This window comes from Galeopterus variegatus, unplaced genomic scaffold, assembly GCF_000696425.1.
Source record: "Galeopterus variegatus unplaced genomic scaffold, G_variegatus-3.0.2 Scaffold7333, whole genome shotgun sequence".
NCBI classification, from domain to species: domain Eukaryota; kingdom Metazoa; phylum Chordata; class Mammalia; order Dermoptera; family Cynocephalidae; genus Galeopterus; species Galeopterus variegatus.
In genome coordinates this window covers 11,662-28,653 of record NW_007733444.1, presented here as the reverse complement: position 1 = coordinate 28,653, position 16,992 = coordinate 11,662, and the positions used below count along the sequence as shown (strand labels likewise).

Here is a 16,992-nt window from a genome sequence, read left to right as displayed (position 1 = left end):
GACTGGTTTTAGGTACTTTGTTGGAAAGTCCCTAGTCACATAATCATATGTTAGTTTGGCTGCTTATGATTGGTGGGGATTAAGTTTTAGTTCTATCTAACATAAGCATTTATCAGCTATGAATCCAAGTTAAATGTCTTTTATATTTGCAATTTTAGCAAGATTAAGGCTATGTTAAGGCTTTTGGTTTTGTTTACACAGGAATTTTTCAGACATTTCTCTATTTTAATTTTGGTACTTTAATACAATGTGTTGAATAATGGTGATAATTTCAGACATTCTGTATGATTGATGATGGTTCAGCCATTTTTGGCCCCATAGGCCTTCTCCACTGAAACATCATCTTGATTGTTATGGAAATCTTTTAAAATCTTGACCTTGGTTGAGTCTAAAGTATAATCTGTTGGATGTCAGGATTATTTTAGTGCTGGCTCTTTAAATGAGAGGTGGGTGATGCTTATTATAGTAAGAAAAAGAGCATCTTTGCTTCTTACTTTCCAGAATCAGATTGCATTAGGAACTTTGTATCAATCATATAGATCCAAATTTCAGCAAATCTATGGAGCCCTGTCTTGCCTAAGAGGTACCTGGAGACCTAGTCAGAGCTCTCCTGGAGGATGAATTACTACAGGGCTCTCTTGAGAGTTCCATAATTAATCTATCTTTATTCATTTGTTTTATAAATATATTTTGTATACAGGCACTGTACTAGCTTCTTGGGTATTTTTTATTAAGGCCAGCTGATTAAAAAACTCTATTCACCCTATAATGGAGTAAAATCTGAAGGGTAATCCTATAGTTTAAATTCTTACAAAGTTCAACAGAGTATTCCAAATATCAATATATGCAATAGGACATTTATTAAATATATTCAAAGATGGTTGTGCTGAGCTCCTAATTTTGAACCAGTTTCCAGTGAATGCATCCTGGGATAATCTTTGCTTTCTTTTAGCATGGAGTTTATCTGTTTTCACATGACATAAAAGTAGCATGGCCTGGGTAACCTACTTAGCAGTTATTTACCTAGGCCTAGTACGTGCTTTTTTCTGTGGCAAATATGAGAAGACTATGATATTATGCTTACCCTTAAAGGACCTGCAACCTGCTCAGAAACAATTTTAGAATGGGATTAGACAGAATATAACATGATGTCAAATTGCTTTAAAGACCCTACCTTGGCCCTGTCTTTTCCTATTTTTTTAATAAATGACATATAAAAATATGTAAGGTATCCTCATTAATTATCTGGAATATATTATGCTGGGAGTGAGAAAGGGAAGACTACTATATTGAATGATAGAAATAATGATTCAGTAAACAACTAACAAGTTGAAACTAACAGGAATAAATAGAAAGCTCTGCATTTAGTTTCAAAATTTTAATAACATAAGTACAATTTGGGAGAAAAATGTAATTTTCACATTCAAAAAAATCCTGCTGACTTTTTAATTAACGTACACCTTCACTTAATATCATAAAATGCTTTCTGAGTGCCAGGCACCATGTAGGCATTGTGCTTACCATCTGATACACTTGCAAATGCAAACTCATTGGTTTATAATGTGCAACTCAAAGGAGAAAATATGCCCACTGACTAGATCTCATTGGGAGCAAACACAACACTCCAAGAAGGTCATATTTAATAAAATAGCCTACACAAGAGGGAGACTAGATTGGTGAGTAGCAGGGAAACCAGGCTGTACAGAAATATTGAGTGACCACAGGATGTTTAGTCTAGAGAAGAAAAGATTATGGGACTTTGATGGTTGTTTTCCAGCATTTAAAGAGCTATTGTGTGACTACAAGGGAAGCCTAAAGACTTTTTTGGGTTATTTCAGTTGGACCAATGGGGTGGAAGTTAGAGAAGGACAGATTCATTTTGATATCTTCAGAAGTTTGCCTGACAACCTCAGGAAAGTCTGCTACTAAAGGTACCTCACCTCATGAGCATTTCAGCAGAAGCTAGCTGACCACCTGTCACATAGACCGCTTCCTTCTGGAAAACCTGTATTTTGTTAGCAATTGCAGTGAACAATCTCTGAAGATCCCTCTGATGCCAATTCTTTCATTTGTATTTTCCAAATTAAGTGGAAAGTAACAGGAGTTTTCATATACCTTCCTGAAGCCTTCAGACCCACAAGGATTTTGCTAGCCTACAACTAATGAGTTTGTTTCCCCATCTTCCCCACCTTCACTGGCTGAAACAACCTTGACTTAGTTAACAGGATGTCATAGTAAATGCGCTCCAACCATTAAAATACACCACTGACCCACTTACAGTAAAATGGTTATTCAAACCTAGACTGTGTCTCCATTCACTTGCCAGTTGGACAATACCGGTGCTGACAAGAACATACAAGAAGGGGAAAACCTTGCCACAAAGTGAGGTAAATGGTGAGAGGAAGTTCAGTGACCAAAGCCCAGGAGGGGCAGTGCTTACAAGGTTCCACATACCGTCTACAGCTCAAGGGAGGTGCAAGGGCTCCCCAGGGTGGGTGGATACAGAGGCAGGGAGGCACCTCTCAATTCCCTGGAGCTGCCCTAATATTTACTGTGTCTGTGTTCCCCAAGCTCCACTGTCCAAGCCAGCATCTTCTGGACACCTGCTGTGTTTTTAGGTGTGCCCAGATGTCACCAGACAGCTAAGAAGAGAAAGAGTTGTCACATCCCTGGCTGGCCTTCTCTGTTGTCAGCTTCTGTCTAAGAAACACTTTGGCCAGAATGCTGCCTTCAATACCACAGAATGTTCAGTTCTAGGGAAAAAGACCAACAAAGTATTGCTGCCGATTAATTGCTGTCACCAAAAACTGTGAATCTACCTCTTTATTTCTTACCAAATACATCATTTTGGCATGATGTTGACCTGCCTGGGGAATCACTGTTCAGGAGGGGGAAGTCTTGCTGTTTTAATATTTACCAAGGTTGACAAATAAACAGAGATGCAAGCCCAGTTTTAGTTATTACCATTAACCAGAAGTCACATGACAGTGAAGCAATATATCTTGGTTTTGAGTTGAAGTGCTTAAATGATCTGAAAATTATTTTGAATGGTACTAACAGCCACTAGGAAAAACCAGCTAAAACAGAGAACCAAACTAAAATGTAAAATTAGTTGTACGATTGAAGAGTTTACAGACTTCAAATAGCTACTAACAGTGATGCTGTTATTCAGTGAGCAGAAAATATAAGTAACATTTATATTAATGTCTGCTAACTTTGTCAAGCTAAAGAACCATGATTATAAAGGAGCAAAATATGATATAGGTAATGTATACATAAAAGTGTAATGAGAAACATTGTTATTTCTCATGAAGGTAAGCTGCCTTCTGCTAATCCAGTGACAAAGGGGACGCTGAGCGGCTAGTGATGATAATGGTGATAACAAAGGGAAAAAGGTGACAGCCAATTCCCTTTTTCCAACTCATTTAAGGACTCACCCATTACTGTGTTTAGATACCCGACACTCCCAAAGACTAAGGTTGCTTCTGTACAACACATTCAAACCATTCCAGGATAGACTTTCTTTTTACTTGTAGAAAGAGCAACACTTACAATAAAGTTTTGTTTGATTAACCTACTTCAACCAATTTTAATCCAAATGTACAAACCATTTTAACATAAGATGAATGGTAAGGTACCTGAGAAGAAATACTAACACGCCAGCTACACTGAATTTATGTAATGCTCATAACAACCTTAAGTAGCTTACTATTATTATCCTGCTTTACCAGAGAAGGAAACTGAGAAAAAAAAAAAAAAGGGTTTTAAAGAATCTGCCCAAGATCACACAGCTAAGAATCGGCAGAGAAGGGATTTGAACTCAGCCTGGCTGATTCCAAAGTCCAAGTGTTTAACCATTAAGCTATACCATCTCCCCAGTTCATGGTACATATGTGAAATTGATCAAGTGCCTAGTGTGTACCAGGCACTGTGTTAAGTCCTTTAACACAGTGTTAAGTCCTATGTAAGTCAACATATTAACTTTGCCAGACGGGACGTTTGGGCACAGTTCAGAGGGATAACAAAAGAATCACTAGGTTGACTGTTCTTGTGTGTCTTTGGCATAACACCCGAGCGTGAACGCTGTCTGTTACTTGAGATTGCAGGATTTTAGCCAAAAAAAAGAAGTTATTTTATTCTCTCTCCCTTACAGGGGTGGAATGGTCCAAACCAGTGAGCAGTATGAATTTGTGCATCATGCTCTGTGCCTGTACGAGAGCAGACTTTCAGCAGAAACTGTCCAGTGATCCACTGAAGACATACCAGACCATCAATCTCTTTGGGTGAAATCAAATTACCCACTCAAGGCTTCTAGAAGGAGCTTCCTGCAATGGAAGGAAAAGGAAGCTCTGAAGCCAACTGTGGCATGGATTGTGGAAGATATGGCAATAGATTCAGTGTTGCCAGTCCCTTGTGTATATGAATGCATTTGTAAGCATCCCCCAAATTATTCTGAAGGTCCTATGCTAATGGAGGTATGATAGATTTTGCACATAGCTTGAGGTGGATTTTGTTTCGTTGTATTGACTATCTGCCACACAGAATGTATGTATGTAATATTCAGTGATAAATGCACCAGGTGATGACTGGAAGAGCTGCTAAAGAAATTATTGTGTGTTTAGATGCTTTAATGTTTGCAAAATCTGTCTTGTGAATGGACTGTCAGCTGTTAAACTGTTCCTGTTTAAGTGCTATTACCTTTCTCAGTTACCAGAATCTTGCTGCTAAGTTGCAAGTGATTGATAATGGATTTTTAACAAATAAGTCTTTGTTTTTGAAAAAAAAAAAATCAAAAGCAGTAACTATTTTATATGGAAATGTGTCTTGATAATATTATCTATTAAATGTGTATTTATAGTACCTCCTATCAATCAATTACAGAGCACAATGATTGTCATTGAGTATATATGTATCTACTCTCTATTATTGGGCATAGAGGTAGCTTCTGCTCCAGAACTCTATCCATTGTATTTATACATTGTAAGTCATTTTACTTTAAAAGGGAAAAACAAATTTATACCAACTATGAGGTATCAAGAATTTTAAATATTTGTCTCTCTTTTACTAAGAAAGGATTTTTGAATATGCTGTCTACCTAGAATCTCTCTCCAAATAAAATGCAGAAATGCCTTTGGGAATGATGTAACCTGTCCCATTTCCAGAGGTTCTTCATAAGGATGCTGCCGTGTATTTCCTTAAATTTCTGACAGGTTTTAATCCTCAAAAGACAAATAAAGTTAAAATAACTGCACTCAACAAACATTCTCAAATATGGATTTCTGCTCAAATATGAATTTTTAATGCAGCAATGTTGACTTTGTTTCATACTGCCAATAAACTACTCTTAATAGTAAACATTGAGTAAAGCATATTCTTTTTTTTCCTATTTGGAGAGAAGCCATTATCTGTGTGGGGAAGCCTGACATAGATAATGTGATGGGTTTACTTTTAGTCTCTGCGTCTCCCCAGTGAAGATGACTATCTCAAAATGTAATATTGTCATCACTTGAGAGATAATGATCTAGAAATGCCATCATTATGTGGTTTTCCTCAATAGACTCTCAGCATATCATTAGACAAACAGTACGTGTTTATGTCTTTGTATTACTTGTCATAGATCCTCATAAATTACATGGTTTTTGTTTATTCAGCAGAATCACATCACCTGAAGAGATGTAATGCTGTAGGAACATTCAATTACCTAAGATTACAATTCCTTTCTTCCCTCTTGAGGTTAAGAAGTAGTCACATGCCAAAGGGACGGTAGGTGAAGCCTTAACAGTTTTATTCTGCTCCTGGAGGCTGGAATTTTTCCTACATTAAAAAAAAAGAGAGAGGTAATCATAATCCCTTCTTTCTAAGGAAACAGACAAAAGGACACTGGTGTAAAACTTGCCCAAACAATTCAATAGGAGGAAGTGCTCGTCACTGACTTTTCCCCCCACCATGAAGGCACATTTCCTTCCTAGTCTCTGCTTCTCTTATCTGGGAGAATTTTTTTTCCCCCCAAGCGAAGCATGAACAGTTGTGAAGTGGAAAATGGAGGCTGGATTTTACATGGTGATTCTTACCTGCGTGATCTTCGGGAACTCAGGTAAGTGGGTCTGCCTCAGTTTCCTGAGGCGTTTCTCCTATATCCAGCCAAGGAGTCTCTGGCCTTTGAAAAGTAGCTGAATTAAGGCAGAAATGGAGCCAGGTCTCCATGGCAGTTTAGCCAAAGACGATGAGAAGGGGGAATAAAAGGAGGTAGCTGTGCCCACACTGTTGAAATTTCTCTCCAGAAGAAAATAAATGCTCTGCTCATGTCCTCCAAATGCCTCGGGCAGCTCCTGAAATGGCATCTGTACAGCCGCAGAGAGTGAAGAATGCTCAGGAGAAACTTTGTATTATTATGTAACAGTCTGTGGCATTCCCCATGCCTTTTTCCAATCAGGTTATACTTTTGTTTTCTTTTGTGTTAAAGAAAGAAAACATAAGAAATATGATTAAAGGGAGTGAGGAAATGTGGTATGTTTTATTTGGAAATTGTCACTTGCAGGGACTGGATATTTTTATGGGAGGGCTGGGCAATTTAACTAGAAGCTGGTTTTTGATCCTGAATATCTCACTTTTAATACTGTTGTTTAACAACTGGATATTTAATTTTTTACATCAAGAAATGCTAATTTTTTAACCTATTAGTATTTGAGGGAAAATTGTACATATTGCCACAAAATAAAGAATTGCTTCTCTCCAGGACGATAGGAAATTTAGTTTGTGACAATCAATACTGTCATTGGTTGCTATTAGCTAGGAGCTAGTGCTTAATTAAAAGGGTGGGGAAATGTGTTTATTTTTTGATAAATACATAGAATGTTTTAAAAAAAATTTCAAACTACGTCATTTGTATACAAATACTTATTGCAATGTGAACTTAAGTATTGGAAAAGAGGGTGTTTTTTAGAGTGGGGGAGGAAGGCAATACAGAAAGAGCCAAATGGTTTAAAAGGAAACTGAGCTTTTCATAACTTCACCATATTTAACTAATTGGGATAAACTATCACACCATATTCTTTGGATGTGGCTTTCCTCGTCCAAAAGAAAACCATATGGTTTTGTTTCTCTTCCAAGCTTGCTTTCATTTTTCCAATGGGGGCGTGTTTTCTTCCCTAAACCATGTGAAAGTAAAAAAAAGAGGGGGTGGAGGAGCTAAATGTGACATTTTACATTGTCAGCCTTGGGATTTTAAATCACAGGTTGAATCTGGGAATTTTCTCTTAAAATGACAGCAATGGCAAAATATAAGTAAATCTGGTATTTTTAGGTAGCTGATTTGTGGACAATTGTTTTTTGTTTTCTAATGGGCCTTATAATTTGCTACACAGTACTTTATGAGCTTTTCATCTTCCAGAAGGGTTTCAGATTGTCCATGTCCAGAAACAACAGTGTCTTTTCATAAATCAGAAAGTGGGCATAGGTTTATGCAATGGGACCAGCCAGAACCAGCAGTGGATGTGGACCGAGGATGGAAAGCTCCTTCATGTTAAATCCGCGCTGTGCCTGGGCATCTCCAATTCCTCTCGTGGCCCTTTGCGTGTGGCCATCATCACCCACTGCTCCCAGGCACCCCGATGGACCTGCTATGAGCAGGAAGGGTTCCTTGAGGTGGAAAATGCCTCTTTCTTTCTCAAGAAACAAGGCCCTAGGGTAGTGGTCAAGAAGGGCAGAAAATACCTCCACAGCTGGATGAAAATAGATGTCAATGAGGAGGGAAAACCAGTCAATGGAAGCCTCTGCATTACAAAAGGTGAGCTATTCCTTTCAGAATCAATTCTGAGAGTCCTTCTGCTAAAATGTCTTGTTTTTTCATATTCAAAAGAAGTCCACATGTCCCAACATATTTCCAATGGAAGATTCACAAGCTAGTGGAAATGAATTGTGTTGTGCCCAGTGATGGAAAACTTCATTACCCTCCTTAAAATAAGCCCAGCTTTTCTCTTGCTATTGCTCACTCTTCCTTCCCTTCCTTTCTTGCTTCTTTTATTAATTTAACAAATAGTTCTTAGGCTTCTCTTTTGTGTCAGACACTATGGTTAAGTACTGTTAGATGTAGGAATATGGATCTAGGCATACTCACAGCATATATATGTAATGACTGAAGTCCATGATCAGGAAATTATTTGATTTTGCTGACATAGACACTTCTATTCTCTATTATGAGGAATTATTAGAACATAAAATGGTGCTTGATAAGATTGGATGTTTTTTGCAAATCTCTTGTATTGATGTTTAGGGATAGGGACAGGTATCTTTGGAGTTAACACAGTTTTCAAATGTGAAACTGTGAAACCCACAGATTTTTCTAATTTCTTGACCACTAATGGATATAACCCAGATGGTGGGCACATGTAAAAACATGTATACACAGGCACAAACTCCTGGTGCAGTACACAGTTTAGTCCTGAGCTAGGAATTTCTGTTTCTGGAATACACATGCAGTTTAATCTTCCCTTTAAGTTAATCATTTTATTGCATATTTACTCTTCTACTAGAGGAGTACAATTCCTTTCCTGTGGTTCAACTATGAAGGCCTGTCCTAAGTAACAGAAACACTAAATATTCCAGTTGTACTGTTATACACAGGAAGTGAGATTCATCCCCAAGCTCCAATCAAATCTTATTTAATAGAAGATTCTTTAATTGGAACTTTTTAAAAAGTACATATGGATTCAGTGATGAGTTATTCAAGACAGAAGATAATTCATGGAAAAACTATCTCCTTTGGCCCTCATACAAAATATGTCCAGTGATGGAGTTCACTTCAAAAGTAGAGTGCATAGAATAGGCCATTTGCAATTGACCACTGAACATGCTATATCTTCAGCAAGCCTGATAACATGTGTTGGGGGAAAAGATGGATTTCTAGATAAAGCAAAGAGTTAAAATTTGTAAAATTGTGGCACAAAAAGAATCTTATATTTGAATACACATGTTTATTACTTTTGCTTAACCAGAACTATAAGCTAACAGACACACTTTTCTGCTTCATCTTAAACTTATCATTGAATAAAGACTAAGGATGATATTTGTGGAGCCATTGCATAAAAGCTCACTAATTTGCTAGAGAAGCCACTGTAAAAAAAATAAATCAAATTGCATTCATATGTTTGCAATGAATGATTCCAAATCCTCTTTTTTTAAAGTTCCTGCCTAAATGCTATAATCTAAAGCAGCACAAATATGCATAAGTTGTGAATTTTCTTGTACATTCCTCAGTAAAAGGAAGCATACCTGTGAAGGTAAAAATACAAACCATATGTTTCATAGAGGAGACATTCATGACTTCACTTAAGTATCCAAGTAATATTCATCCAACATTTACTATGTGCCAGAGTTTGTGCTGTTAAGTGAAATACTCTATACCAGTGATTCTCACCCTGAGCTGTGTATTAGACTCATATGGTAGGTTTTAAATAATTCTAATGCCTGGGCTTCATCCTGTAGACCAATTAAATTAGGCATTGTATTTTTAACATGCTTCCTGGGTGATTCTAATGTGCAGCCAAGTTTGAAAATTACTAAATATGTCTTACTCCTTAAAGTAATGGGGAAGTCAGATAAGCAAATAGGTAATCACGATAGAGTGTAAATGAAAAAGGTACCCCTCTCTTCGATATACATCTTTGCCAGTATGTCATACTAAGCACCCATTCTTGAAAATTTTCTTCAAGGAAAATTTTTAAATTGCATATTTTTTAAACAGTGCCCACTAGGTTTGATCATAATTTAGCTATCTCTGTTCTCACCAACCTACCTCTTTTCTTCCTCTTCTTCACTCAGAGCTTCTTTATAACAGGTTGACTTTGGTAGACTTCCAAAGTAGATTAAAATTCAATTTAAAAACCAGTGTGGAGTTTTTCTGAGATGGGCATCTGTACCATAGTTGGGTTTTTCAAATCATCATTGCTACTCTGGTGAATTTCTTTAGGACAAGAATTAAAAACTGGCCTGTCTTTTTTTGATTTTCATATAGTTTATATTTCTTTAAAACCCCTTAAAACAACCATTTAATGGGGCCAATAGAAGAATAGAATAGAATTTAATGGGACCTAATTAATAGAAACTTATAGAATATGTGGACTGTGTGAAACCAGGTATGTGACAGATGACCAAATTAAAGATGAGATTGAGATTTTTACCATTTCCTCTGAATTTCAAGTTTACTCTTAAAGAGAACATTGCATACCTTCATTTTCAATAAAGGGAGACTGTCTCAGGCAAACAGACTCTTTTTTTAAAAAAATCAAACTTTTAAATCAATATTTAAAAAATTGGAGCCCTACAGCTACCATTCTGAGTCATAACAGTGATAATAAATGCATTGTCTACAAACTGCCAAGATAACTGGCTAAAAATTGAAAAATATTATTCCTCCCATATATTCTTTTGTCAATCAGATGCCAAATATCCAAATATTTAGAAACATTCATTCTGGGCCAGCCTGGTGGCGCACTGCTACAGTGCACCGCTTGGGAGCGCGGTGGCGCTCCCGCCGAGGGTTCGGATCCCACATACAGACCGGTTCCCGCTCACTGGCTGAGCGAGGTGCGGGAGCAACACCAAGGGTTGCGATCCCGTTGCCAGTCCCGGTCCGGTGCGGGCGTGACACTGAGGGTTGCGATCCGTTGCTGGACGCAAAAAAAGACAAAAAGGAAAAAAAAAAAGAAAGAAACATTCATTCTATAAATTCACACAAGGTATTCATCAATAATGCAATAGGGTCTATTTAGTAGCATTGAATTGAATTTTTGTATAATCAAACATTTGACCTTTTTTTCCGAAAGACTATTATTATTTTTAGAGTAAAAATGCACTCTGAGGTCCAAATCTCTGACTTACAAACTCTTGAAACAAAACACTCAAAAGTGGAGGGCTTTCTTCACAGTTTAACCTTATACAATAAAGGGAAAATTATATTGGCCTACATTTTGGGATGTACTTATACATTAATACATTCCAGGAAAGTTCACTTAAAATTTGATTGAAAAAAATCATTTCTTCATGACCAAGTCTGTTGTATAATACAAGAGACACAGGGGGGAAACAGAAAACATAAGTTGCTACTCTATAAGACTTTTGAGAATAGGGATCATACCTTAAGAGTCTTTATATGTTATTGAAAGCTAATCTTGCAATCCGTGCTCAACAAATCGTGCTTAATTTAATAAATGTTTAAACTTTCAGAAAGTATTGAATAGCAGAATTGTAGGGAACAATAAAAGAAAAAAGGAATAATAACGCTGTAAGGACTACTTTGAGGAGTGCCACTATTGGAATCATGACTATTGCCTTTGACTTCTGTACAATCCAAGCATAATTTTTAAACCCACCAAGCCATTAAAAGTTATAGTTGCATCTATTCCAGCAGAGAATAGTCTTGGCCTCATGAGCAGATGACAAAGTTTACAGTGGCCCAATTATTGAAGTTTAATGGATCTACCTGATGGGGAAAATAACTCATTCCTTGACCTCCATATCTACATGGGAAACAGGGAAAGGTACTCAAAGGAAATTACTGGCTTGCAGGCAGATCCAAGCAAATAATCCTTGACAGGGGGAAATTAAAACACTCTAAACCTGAAACTGGCATCAACAATACCAGCACAAATCGGTTGGCAGATGGAATGTGTCTTTGGAATTCTAGGACTTATAAATGAAGGGTGAAAAATTCTATTCATGGTTTGGATACCTTTCCAAGAGATGCTAAGACCCCTTGCATTCATAAAAAGCTGGACGATTGTCTAAAATTGTCACTTTTTGCTAAGACGTTTCATAGTGTATAGAGAGCAACATTGAATATAAGATGTCAGCAACCAATCAGCATTTATTCCGCACCTACTACAGATTCATTCATTCAAATCTCATATTTATCTGGTGGCAGGTGAATTTTTGCAGGCAAATTTTCAAGTGTCCCTGATATGGATGAGTTGGTGAGATCACTAAAAGACATTTTGCTGATGAAGTAAAACCATATTGTTGGCAGGCTTCATATAACTACTGGTTAAAGTAATTGTTTAATTGTGGCAATTTAGGTGAGGGAATAAAGTGCATAAGCATTGCAAAAGATGAGCAATTATATATACCTTTGTAGAAAAGGTTTTAGCAGAAGTTATTTGCTTTAGTGGCTAGCAGAAGTGCTTGTGAATACAGAGAGCTCTTGGGGAAAAACAAAACAAAACAGAAATTGTCTTTTATATATGTAGACCCTACTTAGACCAAATTGACTGTCATAGCCATTTCAGGATATGTCTTCTCCTTGCATTATTATAACAGCCTGGGCCTTGTAATGGGCCATTTTAAAATATAATCATTGAAAACAATATTATCAGGGATAGCTGGTATGGCATCCAGAGTCTCCCAACAATTTTCAGCCAATGACATACCAATGAATTCATCAGGGCACACCCAGAGCCACATATGACTTCTCTGGGCCCTGGGCTCATCTGCATCTGTGGGTCCCTTTCTCTATTTAAAAATTAATAAATAATTTAATAGATGTACAGGGGTTCTAAAATTCTCATTTTTCCTAATGTGTGAAAAAAATGAAAACTTTTTTTTGACCTTAAATGTTGATTTTTTTTTTTAATTTTCAAAGAAATTAAATCATTTTGTGGGTCCTAAAAATATCATGGGCCTTAGGACCATTTTGAGCTTTTTGTCCAATGCTGATCCTTTGAGTTGATTACTACCTACAATGATTTGTGCTGTCAGACCTTGTTGTGCCTAATGGGCAAGTCAGTTCTGGGTGTGCCAAGTTATTCACCCCCTTTCTACCTCCCCTTTTCCTGACCTTGTTTAAGTAGCCTCTGGTTTAGCATCTCTCTCCCATGGCCTGATAACCCTGAACTTAATAAGCCATTCTTCCTCCTCCATTCAGCACACTTTCCTTCTACCCCACGACCTCATCCTTTTCCCGAAAAGAAAAAATGGGGTATTGGGATAAACCAGGAACATCCTAATAATGCAACCCATGATGCTGTTGTTGAGTAATAATTGGCTACTGAAAAGTATTTCTTTGATTTAGTAAGTGCTTCATTTATTTTTTAGTCTAAATTTTTTATTATGCTATGCTTTGGTGTTTTACTATGCTATGTCTTGTTATCAATTCCCATTTATTAATTTTACATTCTTTATTTCTAATCTTGGGTATTTTAAAGTAATTTAGATATGTATTTTTTAAAGTGTACTTTTTATTGTAATGATTACATTGTCTAAAATGTTAATTATTATTTTTACCATTTTCAATAATTATTTAGACTATTTTAATACCCATCTCTTTCACTTTACCTTTATTCTATTCCAATCTTGTTGAGTGTGTGTGTGTGTATCATCCTTTTCTAAAGTACTTTCTATTTCATTGGTTATCTCTTTCCCAGTTGATTTACTCACTTCAATTTATTTTTTTTCAGGGTTTATTTTTTTTTCCAGAGAGCTGGTTAAATATTTACAAATACCACATTAGGTGTAAGAGTTTGGGAGAAAGGCCATGTTTACAAATGAGATTATATCTTTATAATTTTTCCCCAAGACATTTTAGAATCTATCTCTAGGGTCACAAGTATCTTTTATTATTTAATGATATGTTTCTTGGTCACATTCTATTAACCAATGCTATTTTTAGATGACTAGTGCATATACAACCCAACTGTATGTAGTTCAAGGTGTGTTGACAATTATACACTGAAAATTTTAAGTATTTTACTTCTATTATCTAGTCTACTTAAGGCAACAAAAAGGAAATTAAATAACATCTGTCTTAAATCTCAGAATACACTTACACATCTTTTGTGAAATTTTCCATATTTGAAAAATCCCAAATAGTCCCATCTTTATTATCTGTTTATTTAATTTTTTTTTTTTGGTGTTTACATTTTATTACAGCAAAATACAGCATAACATGATTTACTCACTTTTAAAAGGCACATTATATTTAGCATCTTCCTACAGAATAATAAGTACCAATATACTTAAAATTTTCTATCTCCAAAATGAGTTTAATCGAAGTTATTCTGTTTCCATCATGTTTAAAAGTTAGTGTATCATTAAAAGAAGGGAAATTAACAAATTGTTGTCTTTATTATCATTATATAAAATCCCATTTCTATTATTATTTCTGAGCTAATTATAGATTTATTAATAAACTAAAATACACATTGCTCTTTTTAAAATGTATTCAAAAGATGTTCTTGATTTAATGCAGTCATTGAAAATCATTTTATAGGTACTATACCTGTCAAAAGAGCTATTTGCAACTTAAATGCTAAAACTTTTTAGGTTGGACTCAGGATGGTCCACCTTACCTTGAATTGTGTTCTAGGAGGAATTGTGTTATAATGTGGAAACAATGTAGTAACAATGGTACAATAAAGCTTTTAAAAATAGCTTTAACTTATTGTTCCATTGTGTAAGAACTTTTCCTTGCATTTGTCAAAACATGTTGCTGCTTCATGAACTGTGAAATGTATGTACATATTTAAAGAACATCACAAGAATTCATAGACACCAAAACATTCAAAGATCTACTATTTTTAGCATAATTTCATAGAATCTATTTCAACAAAGAGTTCAGGAGATAGAAAAATAAATTTATTTTGATCTCCTTATGTATTTCTGTAATGAAATTAATTTTCTTTTATCCCATCTATTTTATAATCCTTCAATACATCAGAATTCTGTTTGGCTCTTATTGTGTATATGGCTGTAACCATACACTCACATGTATGTTAGAATCACCTGAGAAACTTGTTAGAAATGCAGGTCCTGGGTCCTACACCAAATCTACTGAGTCACAATTTCTAGAAGGAGAGCCAAAGTGTCAATAAACCTCAAAGGTAATTCTGATGCCTACCAAAGTTAACAAACCACTGCTTTAAAATTTGTAACACCAAGGTCAAGGGTTTGGATTCTCATACCGGCCAGCTGCCAAAAATTAAAAATAAAAATAAAAAATTCATGAAACTTGGAAGTTGGATGTTAAAGCTAAAGCTTCGTTCTTGCTTCTCAAATAGCACAAGTTAAAAACACAGACACAGGCCGCTGGAGAGTGCGCCGCTTAGGAGCACGGCGGTACTCCCGCTGAGGGTTCGGATCCCATGTGGAGACAGGTTCCCGCTCACTGGCTGAGCGCAGTGCGGACGCAACACGGAGGGTTGCGATCCCATTGCCAGTCAGTAAAAAAGACAAAAAAAGGGGAAAAAAAAAAAAAAACACAGACACAAAATGAAGAAGTACTGGACATGAATATTCTGTAGTTTCTTTCTGTGGAGAAAAGGTGGTGGCCGAAAATAGGCTTTTTTGTTTTGGGGTGGGGTGTTTTAAAAATATATTTAGAAAGTTAATAAAATAAAGATAAATACAGAAGACTAAATTTTTTTCCATAAGATAACCCAAAGCAACAGGCAATAGTAATAAGCTATATTATTAGCAGAAGAAATTTCAAGAGTGTTTTGATTATTTATCTAATTTTGAGAGAATCCATTGAATTATGTAAGTTGACTAATTTAAAAACAGTTCTAAGGATAAAAACTACTCCTTAGTGAAGAAGAGTAAGCATAGGTTGACATGCTAAGACACATAATTACATGCTAGGTATTTGGAAGCTTTTTTTTGTCCTAACCCCATCATTAAATTTTTTTGAGGGTCTGAGAGCTAAAATTGTCATAGGTAGTAGTCAACTCAGAGGATTATCATTGGCCAAAGCTCAAAATGACCAAAATTATGATCTCCATATATAGAAATTTTTACATCCCTACAATAGACAAATATCTACATAAGGGACATTCAAGCCCCTAACTCATTTAAGACTGCAGAAATAAGACTGTTTCTCAGAATTTGTTGCAAAGAACCTCACTAACAGCATGGTTGAGTTTGTCATGTAGGAAAATCCCTAAGGATAAATAAATCTCCTGATCTATGTCCAGAGCAGTTAACCCAGGCACAAAGGTAGTGATAGTGGCCCAAGATTTGAAAGGATAAAAACAAACAGAAATTAAGGGGAAATGTCTAAAAATCTATCAAAGCCTAGACCTAGTACATGTATAAGTAGGGCTACTAGATAACGAACACAACACCCAGTTACATTTGAATTTCAGATAAATAACAAATCACTTTTTAGTATAAGCATATTTTAATGTATAATATAATATATAATATACTCTTTGTATTGTATATTTGGAATATACAAAATATGCTGAATTATACTAAAAATATATTGGTTGTTTATCTGAAATTCTAATTTGACTAGGTATCACATGTTTTTATTTGTTAAATCTGTCATCCCTATGTATAAAGTACTTTGTACAACTCTCTACATCTCAAGGAAAGGATGCTTAATAGCCATGATTATTTTATTAGCTTTTAGGAGAACCACTGGTATTTATATCTTGCTAAGTTGTAAAAATATCTTTTCCATCTTGATCTTCTTTTTCTGCCTTATCCCCCTCTTCTTTATATATATTATCAGATGAAACATGTTAGTTGAAATTGAAATGGAAAGGAATGAAGCTCAAAAAGGGGTGAGAAAGGCAGATCACAACAGGTAAAATGTGGCAATTAATGGCTTCTTTAGGAGATCTTTCCCTGGCACATAGTAGTTACTTAATAAATCATCGTTTAAATGAATGAACCAGTAAAGGAGTAGTGGAAAAAAAGATCTTTGTTCTGCCATTCTTTAAACCAGAAACTCTCTAAAGTTATTATCATCCAGTCTGAAAATATTTTATATGTGAAAACTCTGGTGCACTATGGAGTTGATGGAAACATCTAATCATACCATAGTGTAGAGAACTTTCCAATGCTTTATATTATACAACTGTGCTCTAGAATCTTGCTATACACAGTATGGCCCAAACGCCAGCAGCATCACATGAGAGCTTGTTAGAAGTGCTGAAACTAGGGCCGGCCCATGGCTCACTTGGGAGAGTGTGGTGCTGACAACACCAAATCAAGGGTTAA

At 35.8% G+C, this 16,992-nt stretch overlaps 2 protein-coding genes across 2 annotated transcripts in view; both read left to right on the top strand.

Moving 5' to 3' along the window:
- PTPRR (protein tyrosine phosphatase, receptor type, R) overlaps positions 1-5,355 on the top strand; it is a gene marked incomplete at its 5' end in the record, with an annotated part of 50,998 nt that extends 45,643 nt beyond the window's left edge. Inside the window, one exon of the mRNA XM_008591830.1 lies at positions 4,154-5,355. Within this exon, the coding sequence (XP_008590052.1) occupies positions 4,154-4,247 (94 nt within the window). The remainder of the gene's footprint in view (positions 1-4,153) is intronic.
- Positions 5,356-6,039: 684 nt separating this feature from the next.
- The window catches only part of LOC103607311, a 12,472-nt gene continuing 1,519 nt past the window's right edge, over positions 6,040-16,992 (top strand). Inside the window, exons 1-2 of the mRNA XM_008591829.1 lie at positions 6,040-6,094; positions 7,391-7,786. Coding sequence (XP_008590051.1) covers positions 6,040-6,094; positions 7,391-7,786 — 451 coding nt within the window. The remainder of the gene's footprint in view (positions 6,095-7,390; positions 7,787-16,992) is intronic.